At 50.7% G+C, this 14,429-nt stretch overlaps 1 protein-coding gene and 1 long non-coding RNA gene across 2 annotated transcripts; one reads left to right on the top strand and one right to left on the bottom strand.

The window, feature by feature from the left end:
* Positions 1–3,197: 3,197 nt before the first annotated feature.
* Positions 3,198–11,531, top strand: TACR2 (tachykinin receptor 2; the record flags this gene model as incomplete). Its single annotated transcript, XM_082053580.1, has 5 exons — positions 3,198–3,601; positions 6,518–6,712; positions 9,722–9,878; positions 10,166–10,362; positions 11,332–11,531. The coding sequence occupies 5 exons, from the start codon at positions 3,198–3,200 to the stop codon at positions 11,525–11,527; spliced, it is 1,149 nt and encodes a 382-aa protein (XP_081909706.1). The 3' UTR covers positions 11,528–11,531.
* A 352-nt stretch (positions 11,532–11,883) lies between these two features.
* Positions 11,884–13,341, bottom strand: LOC309440166. The gene is made up of 3 exons (XR_014184146.1): positions 12,524–13,341; positions 12,304–12,412; positions 11,884–12,009 (listed from the first exon to the last, which is right to left on the bottom strand). It is a non-coding gene; the product is annotated as an uncharacterized lncRNA (long non-coding RNA).
* Between the last annotated feature and the right edge of the window lie 1,088 nt (positions 13,342–14,429).

Genomic DNA, 14,429 nt, shown 5'->3' with positions numbered 1-14,429 from the left:
GCCCAGAGCTCGGAAACTCCGCCAGCATTGTTACAGCATCCGCTCCAAGGCACCCGATGGCTCACCAGCAGCAGGTTTGGTTCACGTTAAGGACCGGTAACGTCCACATCTCCTCCCTCGCTTCCTTCCGGGCTGTCATGAGTGTGTACGGGGCATGGTGGATGCCACGGATGGTCCAAAACCACGATCTGCAGAGCGTTTGAGCCGGGGCATTCGGAGACCTGCCGGGAAGGGCAGCGTGTCAGAAAGACCCCGAACTCTTCAGAGGTACCAGCAGCGTTTCTGCTGCTTTCCTGCAGCCCCAGTCTGGCTGACAGGGCTGCCGTCCAGCTGCGCATTGCAGGTGTATCCTCACGGCCCACGTGTCCTGCTGGTCCCTGGACAAAGGTCCTTCCTCCCAGAGCCAAATCCAACGGGCAATACAATTAAAGCCCCTACTCCCTATATTACATTGTATTATTTTTCCAAAAGACAAACTGCACCTTTATTCCCCCTTCCAGACCTGCATCATTTGTTTGCATCTCTCAGCGTTTGCACAGGCCTGGGATCGGTGACTCAGCACAGCGACGTGTGGCCTCGAACAGTCCTGCCTGTAATAAAAACAGCAGTGAAACCAGCCGAGCCCAAACCCCTGCTCTCGGATAGTCCCTTTCCCTGGTACGAGTCCAGTTCACTGGAGAGGCAGGCTTTGCACATAGTCCCAAGCAAGTGCAGCTTTCCTGAGGAATTTGGAGCCTGCCTTTGTAAAAAAGTCACTCCAGTTTGCAAGGTAGAAGGCCGATAGCACAGGTTATATCACTGGGCAGGCTCCAGGATGATAAACTCATCGATGCACAACCAGGAAACGAATAAAATGTGTGGGTGTGAATAAATGAAAGCAAGTACTTGCTGACTTACGTGATGAAATGTTGAGCAAAGGGTGGCTGCTCTCCGATTATCACCCACATCGCAGATCGGGGACCAAGAAAAATGGCTCAGAAGAAGGTTCCTGGGAAACACTGACCCCATGACCATGGTTAAAGTCAGCTGGGAGAGGGTCTGAGTTCACCATCAGAACACCAAGTGCAGCCCTTTCCCTAAGCCCCTGCTCACATTCTGCTTTCTATGACAAAGACTTCAGCTCCACTGTCAGCTAAACAAAGAGGGTTTTGCTCATATTCTTTTTGGAATTTGAAGAAATTTGAGCAAGCCAAAGGAAAAAAAACCTGAGGAGCGCTACAAGCTGTTGAATTCGTATTGCGAAACAGGCCAAGCCCTCCTGCATGGCACACAGCTCATAAGCTGCTCAGCGAGGCACCAGCGTAAGACCTTCAAGAAGAGCCTGGAACAGCTTTGCAACGCACATGAGAAGATACGTACGAGTGTATTTCTGTAGTTCCTGGGTAGGGCAGTGAGTGGGGTTGCCTGCGGGAAAGCCCATCATGAGGAGAACACGTAGCACTACAAGTACTAACTTTGGGTAATACCATATCAGAGAAGATTTGCTTTGAAGAGCTGCAGTGGTTAGGTGATGGGTTAATTAAAGGCTGCCTCCACAAATTAATGAAGCAAGGCAAGAGTGGTGCTGCTGAGCTGGTGGAAGGGACCTTGAATGGGTAAATACTGCCCTGTAGCACAGCTCCAGGAACAGGGGAGCTGGAAAACCACTGCTGTCCCAGTGCTGCATGCACTTGGGGTGGAGTTTTTCCTTCATGTTACTCGCCAGGAGCTTTCTGAATCCTGCAAACAAGTGTTAATGTCTGAAAATAGGTTTTGTAGCTGAAAACAGATTTAAATACCTGAAACACTTGTAGCTCCCAGCAGAGCAGGCACGAGCAGCGCCAAGTGCTCTTGGAAATCTCAGCCTCGGCACGTTGCTTATGTTCCTGTCACTTACTGCAAAGCTGCGAGCGAGAGCTCTGTGCTCTGAGCAGAGATGGGGGTCAGGCTCCTCCGCTCCTGTGGGGACAGGTGCTGCTCCCCTTGCGGGTGTGGGGCCATGGGGGTCTCTGCAGCGCGCTGGGGAGAGGGGCTGCAGCAGTCCAGCCGGGGAACGTCCCCGCTCAGCCCCTCGGCGCCGCGGGACACGCAGGCTGGGGGCCGAGGCTCCTCCAGGTGTTTCCCTGCTGGAGAGCGTCTGCAGAGGCATTTCTGGAGGTCTGGGTGGGCTCCTGGCCACCAGCTTCCCACCGAAACCTGCTCGCAAGTCCCGGCTCAGGTCTGGCCTCCACAAACACCTCTCTCCTGGCAACATTCACCGACGACCCTTCGAGCACCAACAGCACTTGTTGCTGTAATTTAAGCTGAGTAGTATTATATTGAGCAGTCACCATTAAGTAAAATGTATTAAAAATAGTTGCAGAGAGTGAGGCCACCTTGCTAAAATGCAATTTGTTTCCTTTCTTGCTCTGATTGCTCGTGGGGAGCCGGGGTGGGTCCTGCAGGACTGGTAAACCCGGCAAAGTAGCTACCCATGCATTTAAACCTGTAGATCTGATACAGCAGCGTATCTGCTTCAGAGGTTATTTCAAACCGAGTGGATGGTGGGGGGAAAGGTTGAAGCACCACTTTGCCGCCTGTGGTTTGATGTCAAATCGGTTGTTTAGTTTCTGCTTGCGAGAGACTCCACCTCCCCTCAAAGTCTCCTGCAGCCCCGCAGAGAATCCGCCCCAGCGCAGCTCCCGCCTTGGTGTCACAGTCCCGGGGCCGAGCAGCCCCTGTCCCAGCCTGCTGCAGGGGAGCCGCCACCTGGTCCTCGGGAAACCCCCGCCCTGCAAAACAGGGATTTCCACTTGGATCAAAGTGCTTTATGGCTTGATATTTCCATTTATATTTTCTCGGCCTTAAAACTAATCCATAGGAAGACATTGCCTGCCATTCACCTGGAAAAGGACGCCCACTTTTGTTCTTTTTAATCTTCTTTTTTTCTTTCTTACTTAGAGGAAAAGAAACTTGAGGACAGAGAGTCACTCTGCAGTTTTTGCTCTTCAAGCACAGGTTACAATGCCAGGCAAGGAGGTCGTCGCTATCGCTCACCTACTCCTGGAACCGCACTGCATTGCTTGGAAAACAGGACAAGAGGACGTGGGACGTCTCATCCCGATGGCTTTTTAATGGCACTTGGTCGTATGCACGTTGATTCTCAGCACCAGCATCTACTGCAAGAAAATGAGCAGATGCCAGAATACTTCAGCTTAGGTTTAGCTGAAGAAAAAGCCATGAGCAGCTTCTCCGTTTCAAACGCTAGCAACTCGTCGCAGGCTGAGTCCCTCGAGGACGGCAGCAATGGGATGGCAGCCACCCAGTTCACCCAGCCGGGATGGCAGATTGCTTTGTGGGCTATCACCTACTCCTTCATCGTTATCACATCCATCGTTGGCAACATCACCGTCATCTGGATCATTCTTGCACACAGGAGAATGAGGACAGCTACTAATTACTTTATCGTCAATTTGGCTCTTTCGGATTTGCTGATGTCTGCTTTCAACACCATCTTCAATTTTATTTACGCCAGCCACAACGTCTGGTACTTTGGCGAGGAGTTCTGCAGGTTTCAGAACTGGTTCCCCATCACCGCGATGTTCGTGAGCATTTACTCCATGACGGCCGTGGCCGCAGAGAGGTAAGGTGCGAACGGAGAGCATGGGGGCCCAAAAATGGGCTGTGAATAACAAAAATAGTGATTGCAGTGCTTTGTGCCATTGGCCCCCACCCACCGTGCCAGGTGCTGCATCGGCAAAGTGCGGGGGCACCAGGAAAATAGAACTGGGGGTTAGACGCTGGTTGCAGCATGAAAGGAAGGCTCTTCTGTCTTATCCCTGCTCTGATCACACCTGGGTCTGTAATGAAAGGAAGTGGCTGGTATTTTATCGCTCCCACACTGCAGGATGACTGGGAAGTGACTTATGATCAACAAACTTCCTTTTTAAACCACGAGAAGGATCTGTCACTTGGACAGAGTTGGAGCGATACGGATCTGCTGCAGGATGCTGAGAGTATCAGCGCCCACCATCCTTCTTGTGAGTCCAGCAAAGCACCAGAAATAATGGGGTTTGGATCAAAAACAGCGGAGTCCGCTCCAATAGTTCACAAGAATGACTTATTCTGAGAGGGAAGAAAGTAATTACAGTGATTTTGTTTGACTTCCGAAGTAATTTGGTATTTTCACAATACTCTCTTCTGCCTATCTGCCAAGTCTCTCTTACTTGAGCTTAAATTTGCGGAGTCCGACTGTGTTTACAGCTCATTGTTAAGTAGCGTGATGCTGTTTTTCTTTTTACTAGAAAGTGGCCAAAAGTTCATGGGAATTTCCTCTCGAAGGCAATGGCATGTTCAATTACAGAAGGTTAAGCTCCCTTCTGGGCTCTCCACTCTCCTTCCCACCTTCTCTCTGTTTCTTCTACTTTCTGGGAACACCTGTATCTTTTCCATCCCATGTCGCTGTTTTCTCCACCACTTACGGAGCCCGTGTACCCACGAAGGGCCGTTCCAGCTCCCCGGGGGCCACCCAAAAGGCTCCCGGCTCCGTGTGTCGCGGGGCTCGCTGCCGCAGCTCGGCTCAGCCACACACCCAGCGTGGGAGCCGCTCTACATGAACCACATAACCGAACTAGCAGGAAAAGGCTTTGCCCTGTTTGCATGTAACACCCCCCCAAACCCACGACTGAGCTGTTCCTGGCTTTAAATCACAGCGTTTTAGTAGCTGCTATTTTTTATGTGTATTCTGACAGATAATGTGTATATTTATGTTTTTAAATAAATCCATTTCAGCCTGTCCTCATGCCTGCTTGACATGTCAGGGGGACTGTTGGTGAAAGCACCTATACAGCCAAAATCCCTTCAGTCACATGGCATGGATCAGAAAGAAAACTTGGCATCTCGCTGCAAACCATATTTAGCTATTCTTCGCTTAGCCTTAAAATAGATCCTGACGCTGCTGTCCTGGAAACTTACAGCTTCCATTTATTGTTATGGGAACTTGCGTCCACTTGGGTCCCGTTGTTTAACTCAGATAAAACAATGTCTTTTGAAGTGGTTTATTGTAAGGAAGGAGGCTGAGAAGGGACAGCTCTGTCTTTGCTGTGGAAAAGGCCCTGATGTGGCTCACCGGTGGGCCTAGGGCCATTCCGCTCTGCGTACCCGGCGGCTCTTCTGCCCCGGGCAGAGACGCCGTATCACGTTTCACGCTCCGGTTAGCCAAGTCTCCTCAGCCCTCTTTGGAAAGCGTGCGAGATGGTCCGAAATTCAGCTTTTTTATGTCTGCCCAGGACGAGGACCAGAGGGAGGATGCGGGGAGCGTGGTCCAGCATCCCGGGGTGTCCAGGGAGCGGGCACAGGGAGCAGGAGCTGGGACAAGGGCAGCCCTGCCATGCAGTAGATTGGGTGGATGTCCCAACCCGCAGGAGCTTGCCTAAAAGCACAGTGCGTGGTGTTTATAGCCAGGACCTGCCGTCCGCCGAGAGCCACAAGTCTGGGCACTTCAGTAGGCAAATATTCTCCACTTGGTTCCTCTCTCTGAGCAGATTCCGAGCGCTGTGTAACACCGCCTAACAACAAGCTAAAGGAAAGCAAAGCGGCATTAAAATTTTATAGCTAAATAAGGCTCTGCCGCCGCGTGGCTCTGTCCTGCTCACTGTGCTGTCTGTCCGTGCAGCCGCCGGGCAGAGCTCCCTCCCCACGCCTGCAAGGAGGCAGCACAGGGCTTGTCAGGTTTGCGCTGTGAAAACCAGGAAGCAATTGGCATTTTCCACTCTATTTTGCTTTCGGAACAACCATGACAAAGAGCACGGAGAGCATGACAAGAAATGCATAATTGATTATGTACTCATTACGACACCGCGCATTTCTACACGGGGAACTTAAAACCAGAGAGCGCCCTGGGGCTGGCAAGTAATTCACTGGTCAGACGTGCCGTGAGGGCTCCGAGCAGGTGCGGGACCAAAGCCTCAGCCCTTCTCCCCACCACGCAGAGCCCTGCAGCGTTCGCAGGCACAGGCGGGCGGCACGGGAGCTTCCCACAGCTAAAAAATGGGGAAAAAATCCAGGATAAAGGACACTCGGGACCCCAATCTGCTATCGTGATAATCCAGGGTGTCAGAGGAGATTGGCATAATTAGGGGGAAATGGAGTGTTTGGTTTGGGTTTTTTTGGTTCATGAAGGAGAAAAGAGCATGGTATTAAACAAAGCATAGCTCCAAACTAACACCGAGTTCACAGCATGGAAAACACATAAAGCATTTGAAAAGTTAATTAGAAAAAGAAATCCAAAGTAAGGGTAATGCTTGCAAAGAGCATGTGCAGAAGGCACGGAAAACTGACACCTCCTCACAGAGGGGCGTCCATCCACGTGGTTTTAATATGTTCTGCCCTAAGACTCTTTAGAAAGGATTTAACTCCTTTCACTTATTTGTAGGCTGCAACCTGCCAAAATATCCCTATAGATAAAGGCCACCACACCGTCCAGCGAGTTGTGACACTTGCTGTATTTGTTGTACAGTTCACCAATGCAACCGCAGAGCGTTACCTGTTTTCCTTGCAGGTACATGGCCATAATCCACCCGTTCAGGCCCAGGCTCTCTGCCGGCAGCACCAGGGTCATCATAGCTCTCATCTGGCTGGTGGCGTTCGCCCTGGCCTTCCCGCAGTGCTTCTACGCCGAGATCCTGACGGACCACGGAACCACCAAGTGCATCGTCGTCTGGCCCGGCGACGTCGGCTCCAAGCACCAGCTCACGTAAGAGAAACAGAGACTGCTGGGTCGCGCCAAAGTTAACTATGGAATCGCTTCGTCCTCTGAACCTTGGGCTCCGGGCAGCGCTGGGGAGCGGGGAGCAGGAGGTCTGGGGGAAACAGGGGTCTGGTGTGGCCCAGCTGAGCTCGGTTCAAGCCCGCTGTGGAAAAAGCTGCTCGGAGACCACGGCTCAGGGTAAAGGAGGGTGATGCAGCATCCTCTGCTGCTTTGAAAACAGGTTATAGGCTCTAGAAACCCTGGATACAGGGCTTGGCAGATTTAGGAGAAACCAGCGCAAAAAGTCTCTAAACAAGCAACAAATCCTAGTTCCAAAGATTTTGGATTTTCTCCTTCTGTCAGGCAGGAAGAAAATGTGTATATTTAATGCGGAGAAGCTACATAATTAGCTAAAAATTATGCTACTCTTGGGGGAGGGAAGAAAAATAAAAGGGAAAAAAACAGAGGAGCATGTTTGAAGCATTGTGAGGCTTTCTAGCTGAATTACCTGGGTACATGGCTGCACTCCCAAAGCTCCCAACCCGCACAGCAACTTCCTCCCGCTTTAAAGCAAGATCGGTCAAACAAATGAAACAAGCCATGCCCTGCATTTAGGGGATCTGCTGTGATTAATCATCATTCGAAGCACGTGATACGTAGAGCAGCTTGAGAAATTTATCGAGCAAAACATATTTACACAAAGTAGTAATGGAAGAACCGCAGAGGGAACACGACGTGTTACTGATCGAGAAGGAGGAATAGTGGATAATCACTTATATATAAACCACTGCTGACTTTCGTTCAGACGAAAAGCATTAGGTTTATTTCTCCCACGTCCGCTGTTCAGGAAGGACTGAAAAGGAGTTTACCAGCGTGCTGATGAAACCTCTGCGGGCTGGAAAGGCTGGTCCTGCACACGGCAAATAATGAGGCGGGTTCTTTCTGGTTTCCCCAGCTGGAGAGCAGCATCTCCTGAACACACAAACCACTTCATTCGCCAGCTCACGCTCCCAAGCAGCCTCAGATTTACGGGTTCCAGTGGCTTTCACAGAAAGGAAGCTGGAAGCAGCGCTCCCCAGAAATCATCCTGAGTGACGGACCTGGCAGGACACACGCCTGCCGTACAGACCAGGGACAGAAACACACGTGCAGCCGCTCATGGGCTGGTCTGCATATAGAGCAACAGAAATGCTAACAACCCCCCCCAAAAAACCCCAAAACAACAACAACAACAAACAAACAAACAAAAAAGTAACAGAGAATTGGGTTCCTTTGTTAACTGTGGGTCCTCCAAATCCTTTGTAGTCGAGTAAAACCAACTTTCTAGACCTGAGAACAAAGGAAAATCCTTTTCTGTAGGAAAAACTTTTATGATTATGATAGAAACAAGTCTGAGAAGATTCGAACAATGTACTGCTGTGACTGCCAGCACCTGAGAAATCTCGGATATGAAGGCACTAAATCTATACAAGTTTAACCAAAATGAAGAACCTTAACCACAGAGGTTAACTTTGGAGCAAAGCAGCACAACTACAAAACTAACGGTTTCATTTAGTCACGTGCTCAAGCTTAGGCTCCCATGCCATCCCATGCCATGCCATCCTATCCCATGCCATCCCATGCCATGCCATCCCATGCCATGCCATGCCATGCCATCCTATCCCATGCCATCCCATGCCATGCCATGCCATCCCCTCCTCTCCTCCTCCCAGGATGGGGACTCTAGAAGGGCTCTGCATTTCTGCTGCGCTCCACACGGTATCAGACCTTCGACTGCCGCTCTGAGGACACTCGGGAAGTGCAGGAAATAGGCAGGGGCCTGCCACATTTCACAAATATCAATGTTTTTCTCTGCACAGCCCCCACCGAGCAGCCCAGCGCCCGTTTCCCCGCGCTCTGCAGAGCAGACCCTGGTCACTCACTCAGCAGAAGTAACTGGAGCGTTGCTGAGCCCAGAAAGACCATTTGCACCCCCCCAGCCTTCGGGGCCTCTGCCGGCAGCCGGTGCCAGAGCCCTCCTGCCTAATCCTCCTTGTCACACTGTTTACGTTCATTTGACAGCTGCTGTAACCGAGTGAGCAGGTTGTTCCCTCCCCGTAAATGGTGGTTGCTTAAAACAATCAAACCCTAGCACGAGGGAACCAGCAAAAGCTTGTGGGGTAACACGGAAAGCTAGAAAGCGCCAAGACGAAGCACAGCCAAAGGAGACGCTGCTGCTTTCGGCTGCAGCAGTAACCAAGGAGCCTGTTGGTGACAGATAGTTGTGTGCGCGCACAAATAAACCAGCTGGCGCCGCAGATGCAGCAAGGACTGCGCTCGCGTTCTGCTGCACGCAGGAGATGTTCCTCCGTAGGATAGAATCATAGAATCATTTCGACTGGAAGAGACCCTCAGGATCATCGAGTCCAGCCATAACCTAACTCTGGCACTAACCCATGTCCCTAAGAACCTCGTCTAAACGCCTTTTAAACCCCTCCAGGATGGTGACTCCACCACTGCCCTGCTCTCTGCAGCATCTCCGCTGCCAGGTTTGTGCACCCCATTAGCAGCCTGCTGCATTTTGTGGTCCCTTTTGCTTTTTCCCACTGTTGCCGAATTAAGCTAGTGGCACTACTGTGTTTGTCAAGTTATCCTCTAGTTTTTGGAATGTTCATTTTCCATATCTGTGATTTAAAGCTCCGTATATTTACATCTCCAAGTCTTAAACATTTGTCTTTCCTGACTGCAGTGGGATAGCAAAGTTCAGGGCAGGTGGCCATGGACTGTCACCCTCTGATAAAAGGTAAATTATATTACTGTGTCTTGCAAGAGCAATCAATCCAGTCCAAGGACTAACACAACACACCATCAGAAAGATGAGCTTTTACTGTTAGCCCATAGCAAAGTTTGTAGGCAAAATTTCTGCTTCTTTAGGCTTTGGGGGTGACATTGATGGGAACCAGCCAGACATGTCCAAAGGACAATTTCTGAAGAGCTGGCTGCACTGACTGTGAAAACGTGCTTGTTCTTTTCCAGGTACCACATTGTGGTGATCATGTTGATTTATTTGCTGCCGTTGATGGTGATGTTTGTTGCGTACAGCATTATAGGAATCACCCTGTGGAGCAGTGCGGTTCCAGGCAACCACCTTAACAGAGTCTGCTACGAGCACCAAGTTAATGCCAAAAAAAAGGTCAGAAGTGAAACTTTAACACAGTTCCCTCGGCACAGCAGCCTGCACACCAAAACTGAGCTTGCGTTTGGTACTAAACCTTGTGGGATTGGGCACGAAAGGTTGACAAAATATTTCGGTCTGGGGCAGAAACGTGCTCAGCTCCCTCCCTGTTCCCGCTTCCCCCACCAGGGCTGGTTTCCTCGCCAGAGCACCCAGACTCAGGCAAAGGCAGCATCAGCTCTTCCCCGGCAGCTCGGACAACTGCAGGGAGCCCCAGAAGTAACACTCCGGTTTTGTCCTTCCAGTTTGTGAAGACCATGGTGGTAGTTGTGATCATTTTTGCGGTCTGCTGGCTGCCCTATCACATCTATTTCATCCTGGGGAGCTTTAAGGAAGACATCTACCAGCAGAAGTACATTCAGCAGGTTTATCTCGCAATCTTTCTGCTTGCCATGAGTTCAACGATGTACAATCCCATCATATACTGCTGTCTTAACCAAAGGTGAGTGGCACGCATGTGTATGCACAGAGAGAATGAACTTCTCAATCCGAACAAGCACCAATCTCTGGAGGTGAGAATAAACGTGATTTTCAACCGTGGCCAATAGGCCAGGTAGACAAGTTAATTCGTACTCTGCTAATAACACGAGATTAACCAGGCAGCCGCAGGGCCCATCCCCACGGGTGACCTGCCGAGAGCCCATTGTGCGGGCACAGCGCCCGAGCGGGCGGCGGGGGCAGCGCGGCCCCGCCGCCAAGAGGTGGCCCTGCTGCTCCGCGCTGAGAGCGGAGCCCGGGGCCGCTGCTGCGGCCAGACACGGACACAGCGGGGGGAGCCGCCCCACGCAAACCTGCCGGCTCACCCGCCGCCGCTGCCCCGCAGCGCCGCCCCGCTGAGCCCGGAGGGCAGGGAGCGGTTCTGGGGACACCCCAGTGCGGTGTCACCCGGATCCCACAGCAAAGCGGCTCAATCGCAGAGCGATTCCTTCCGAGCGCTCCTGACAGCTCCTGTCGCTAAGCTCGCAACAGAAGGCAGCGTTCAGCCAACCTTCATTTAATGAGAAACACCCAAACGCATCCTCCTCCTCTCTCAGAAAGCAGACAGCTTCCTCATTTAATTATTAATCATTTTTAAAAAGCTTTCAATGGGTAAACACATGGATTTTCCTCAGATGCTCTGCTTCTCATCGAATGCTGTTATGGTCAGCATCATCTACTGGGCACATCAAACATCCTGCCATTTCACCCATCTTCTGTATTTACTTGAAATATAAGGAAATCTGATCACAACTCCTATTGCTCTTCCACCCACGGCTTTCTATATTTAGTTCTTCACCTCACTCGTTTGACTACCATAGGATTTCTTTATTCCCACGGTAATTCAGAGGCAGAACCAAGTGATGCATTTATCCTTTCTCTGCACAATTAAAAATAGAATTTCACCATTTAATTTCTTGTCTTACATTTACAGGTTCCGTTCTGGCTTTAAATTAGCCTTCCAGTGGTGTCCCTGTATAAAAGCAACTGAGAAAGACAAACTTAAACTTCGGTCCCCATCTCTCTACCAGACAACCCACAGGAAGTCAAGGACAACGAGTTTTGACACAGAAACTGCACTGAACGAGAAAGAGAAGACGTCGTTTACCCTCACCCAGCTAACGCTTTGATTTTCTTCTGAAGCAACTGTTTCCTACGGGACTTTTTCAGGTGCCGTCGGCATTGACAGCACTCTGCTGATAATGCTCATATCTGCCTAGGTCCAAATATCACCCCGCTGTGGATGCAGTTCAGCCCTCCCTTACACCAACAACTGCGATTCAGAACAGAGAGAATTTGCCCAAAAAAGCAGCGAAGCAGGTGTGAGGCTGTGCCAGTCAGTAGAACATCAATTATTCTCCTGCAGACAGTGATTCTCCTGCTTTCTGTTCCACCAAGACACTTAAATCTGGAGAAGAGGCGATGGAGCAGAAAGGCAGGGGCACATCTGGCCCCATCTGGGCGGATGCTGGGGCCGTGTGGGCAGCCGGTGCCCCAGCTCAGCAGCTAAGGGCGGACCCTGCAGAGCAAAGCTCTAACAAACCCAGACTGAACAGAGCCCTGAACACCTTCCGAACTCCGGGAGTTTCATGCCTGCATCATCTCTCATCAGCTGAAAGAGAGAAACGGTTCTTTAAGATGCCATCTTTGCACAGGTTTCTATAACCTTATACCAAAATACCATGCCCTGTCCCTATTAAGCTGTGCCCAAGTGACTCCTCTGGCCTCACATAGTTGATGGTGGTGTGTAGTTTGGTGAGAGGCTCTCAGCAGAGTCTGCAGCCGGGCGTGAGCTGCTGGCTGGTTGGTGAGGGCTCGCGGGCCCAGCCCACCCCCTGTAAACACTGACCGCAGCCCATCGCGGCCTTTCCCCAGACAGCCCCTTACCTGCCCTGGCCAGACTCACCTTGTTTTTATTATCACTGTTCTTCTCTCCCTGGATATGAAAATAAAGGCTGAAATCTGTAATCTTCAAAGCCTGAGGCATTATGTGCAGGCATGCAAGACAGGAGAAGCTGAAATATAAACATTATGTAAAAGTAACACAGCATTTAATACCGGTGCAATAAGTAGCAATCACCCTCACCTTTCATGCCAGGTTTGCATGTAGTATCACAGAGCCATACCTTAGCACGCAAAAAGCTCCTAGAATGTTGACGAGATCCAGTTATTTGAAATATTCTCTTTTGCTCTGTGCAGGCAAGAATACAAGGTGTAATTCTGTATGAACTCAGAGAACAGATTCGTGGTTTGAACTGAAAGAGCGGTCAGGGATATGATCTTCCCAAGCGTGTTTCAATACAAGAACCAGCAGACACATCTTCCTTTGCCACTTACTCTTCTTCACCCCCGTGGCTGCCGCGGGGAATGATTGTGTTATGCAGGGGCCTGGCAATCTTGTCTCACTAATGGGACAAAAGGGCGCAGAGCCGTGTGCCCTTTTTAAGAAGTTCGTTATTTTAGATGGTCCCGGCAGGACGTTTCCAGCCCTGCTGCTGTCTGTCCAGCGCTGTCTGTCCAGCCCCGAGCCGGCCTGCTTGCTCCTCCCCAGACCGCACCGCTGGGCAGAGGAAGAGCAGTCAGAGGCGTTTACAGACACCCAGCACCAGCTGTTCTTCCAAAGGGATTCGAAACCATTCCGGAGGGATGCTCCGCAAGGCGCACATCTCCAGGATCAGATTAGACGCCGCAACGCCAGCCGGGCAGAGCGCATTTCGGATGCGCGGGTGTCACGCACGCACGGGCTGTCTCCCCGCACAGCCCCTGACAGGCACCGACGTTTCCAGCAGCTCATGGCATCTCTCCCTTGGCGGGGTGCAGAATGCAGAGGGTGGTTTCTTCAGGTCGCAGGCAAAACGCCCTGTGCCCCAAGGGACTCGCGCTGCAGATCTGAGATGCTGCTCTGCTCGAAACACCAACAGTTAAAAGAGCAGAGCCGCTCCGAGCCCTCGTTAGGTACTGGAAGGAAAGGCATGCCAAGGCACACTACATTATTTCCCGTGATATATGAGCGAACAGGGTCACCATGCCCCGTAGTAAACGCATGCAGTTCTTCATATAAATAGAGACATGATTAAATACGGCACAGCAGTAAAACACCTCCGGGTCAGCAGTAAATCCCTCCTCCGCACAGTGACTTGTGCTCTGAGCAGCAATGGAGACCCTGCAGTCAGTAAAGGAAAACGTTTGGAGTATCTCACTTTTTATGGCATAGGAACAAACAAGAAGCACAAAACGGGGTTCAGAAGTTCAGAAACACTTTATTTTGCCTTCTGCTATTTTCTTAAGAAAACAAAACAAAACAAAGTCTGCTTGTTTTAAAACCCATTCAAAAGGCTTCTGAGGGAACCCCCAGAGGAGCAAGGAGCAGATGACATTACAACAGTGGTACGCAAATGTTCTTTTCCCCAGGAAATATAAGGTCTTTGTGTTCATATTGCAGTAATTACAGCTTAACAATTAAGAGGACTGTTATTTTATTCACCAAGCCTAAAAGCTTTAAGTAAGACATCTCAGTCATTGCTTGGATAACATTGGAGACATTTCTTCGGACAGCTATAGCTTGTGATTCACCTGGAACAGTTTCCTAGGGGTAAGAAGCAGACTGGAAATGGAATGCCACCAGGTCTCCCTTTGGAACAGAACTGCCGTGTGTTATCGAGCACATCGCCTACGGTCCACAGTAGGAAAAGTCGCGCTGTTAGAAACACAAACTCACTCCCTATTTGTTATGAGCTGCATCCAATAAACAAAACGACCTATGCCAGCATCTTCAAAATTCGCAGTCACCCTGAGACCAATTCACCTTCCACCTCACATTCATTCTCTACCCTGCGCTGAGCTGAGCCCTCAGATGCTGCAGAGCCCCAAGCCAGGTCCCCGCTCGGCTCCCACCACCCTGCAGCCCTGCTGGCAGCAGGCAAAGCAGCTGCAAATCTTCAAGCAACCAAAACTCAGCATGTCCCCTGTGCCCAAAAACCCTCTCGCCCTCTTCCGACTCCTGTTGGGGGGGTCACAGCTGCACACGAAGGG

This window comes from Streptopelia decaocto, assembly GCF_964273445.1.
Source record: "Streptopelia decaocto genome assembly, chromosome: 5".
Taxonomy (NCBI): domain Eukaryota; kingdom Metazoa; phylum Chordata; class Aves; order Columbiformes; family Columbidae; genus Streptopelia; species Streptopelia decaocto.
This window is presented reverse-complemented; position numbering and strand designations above follow the sequence as displayed.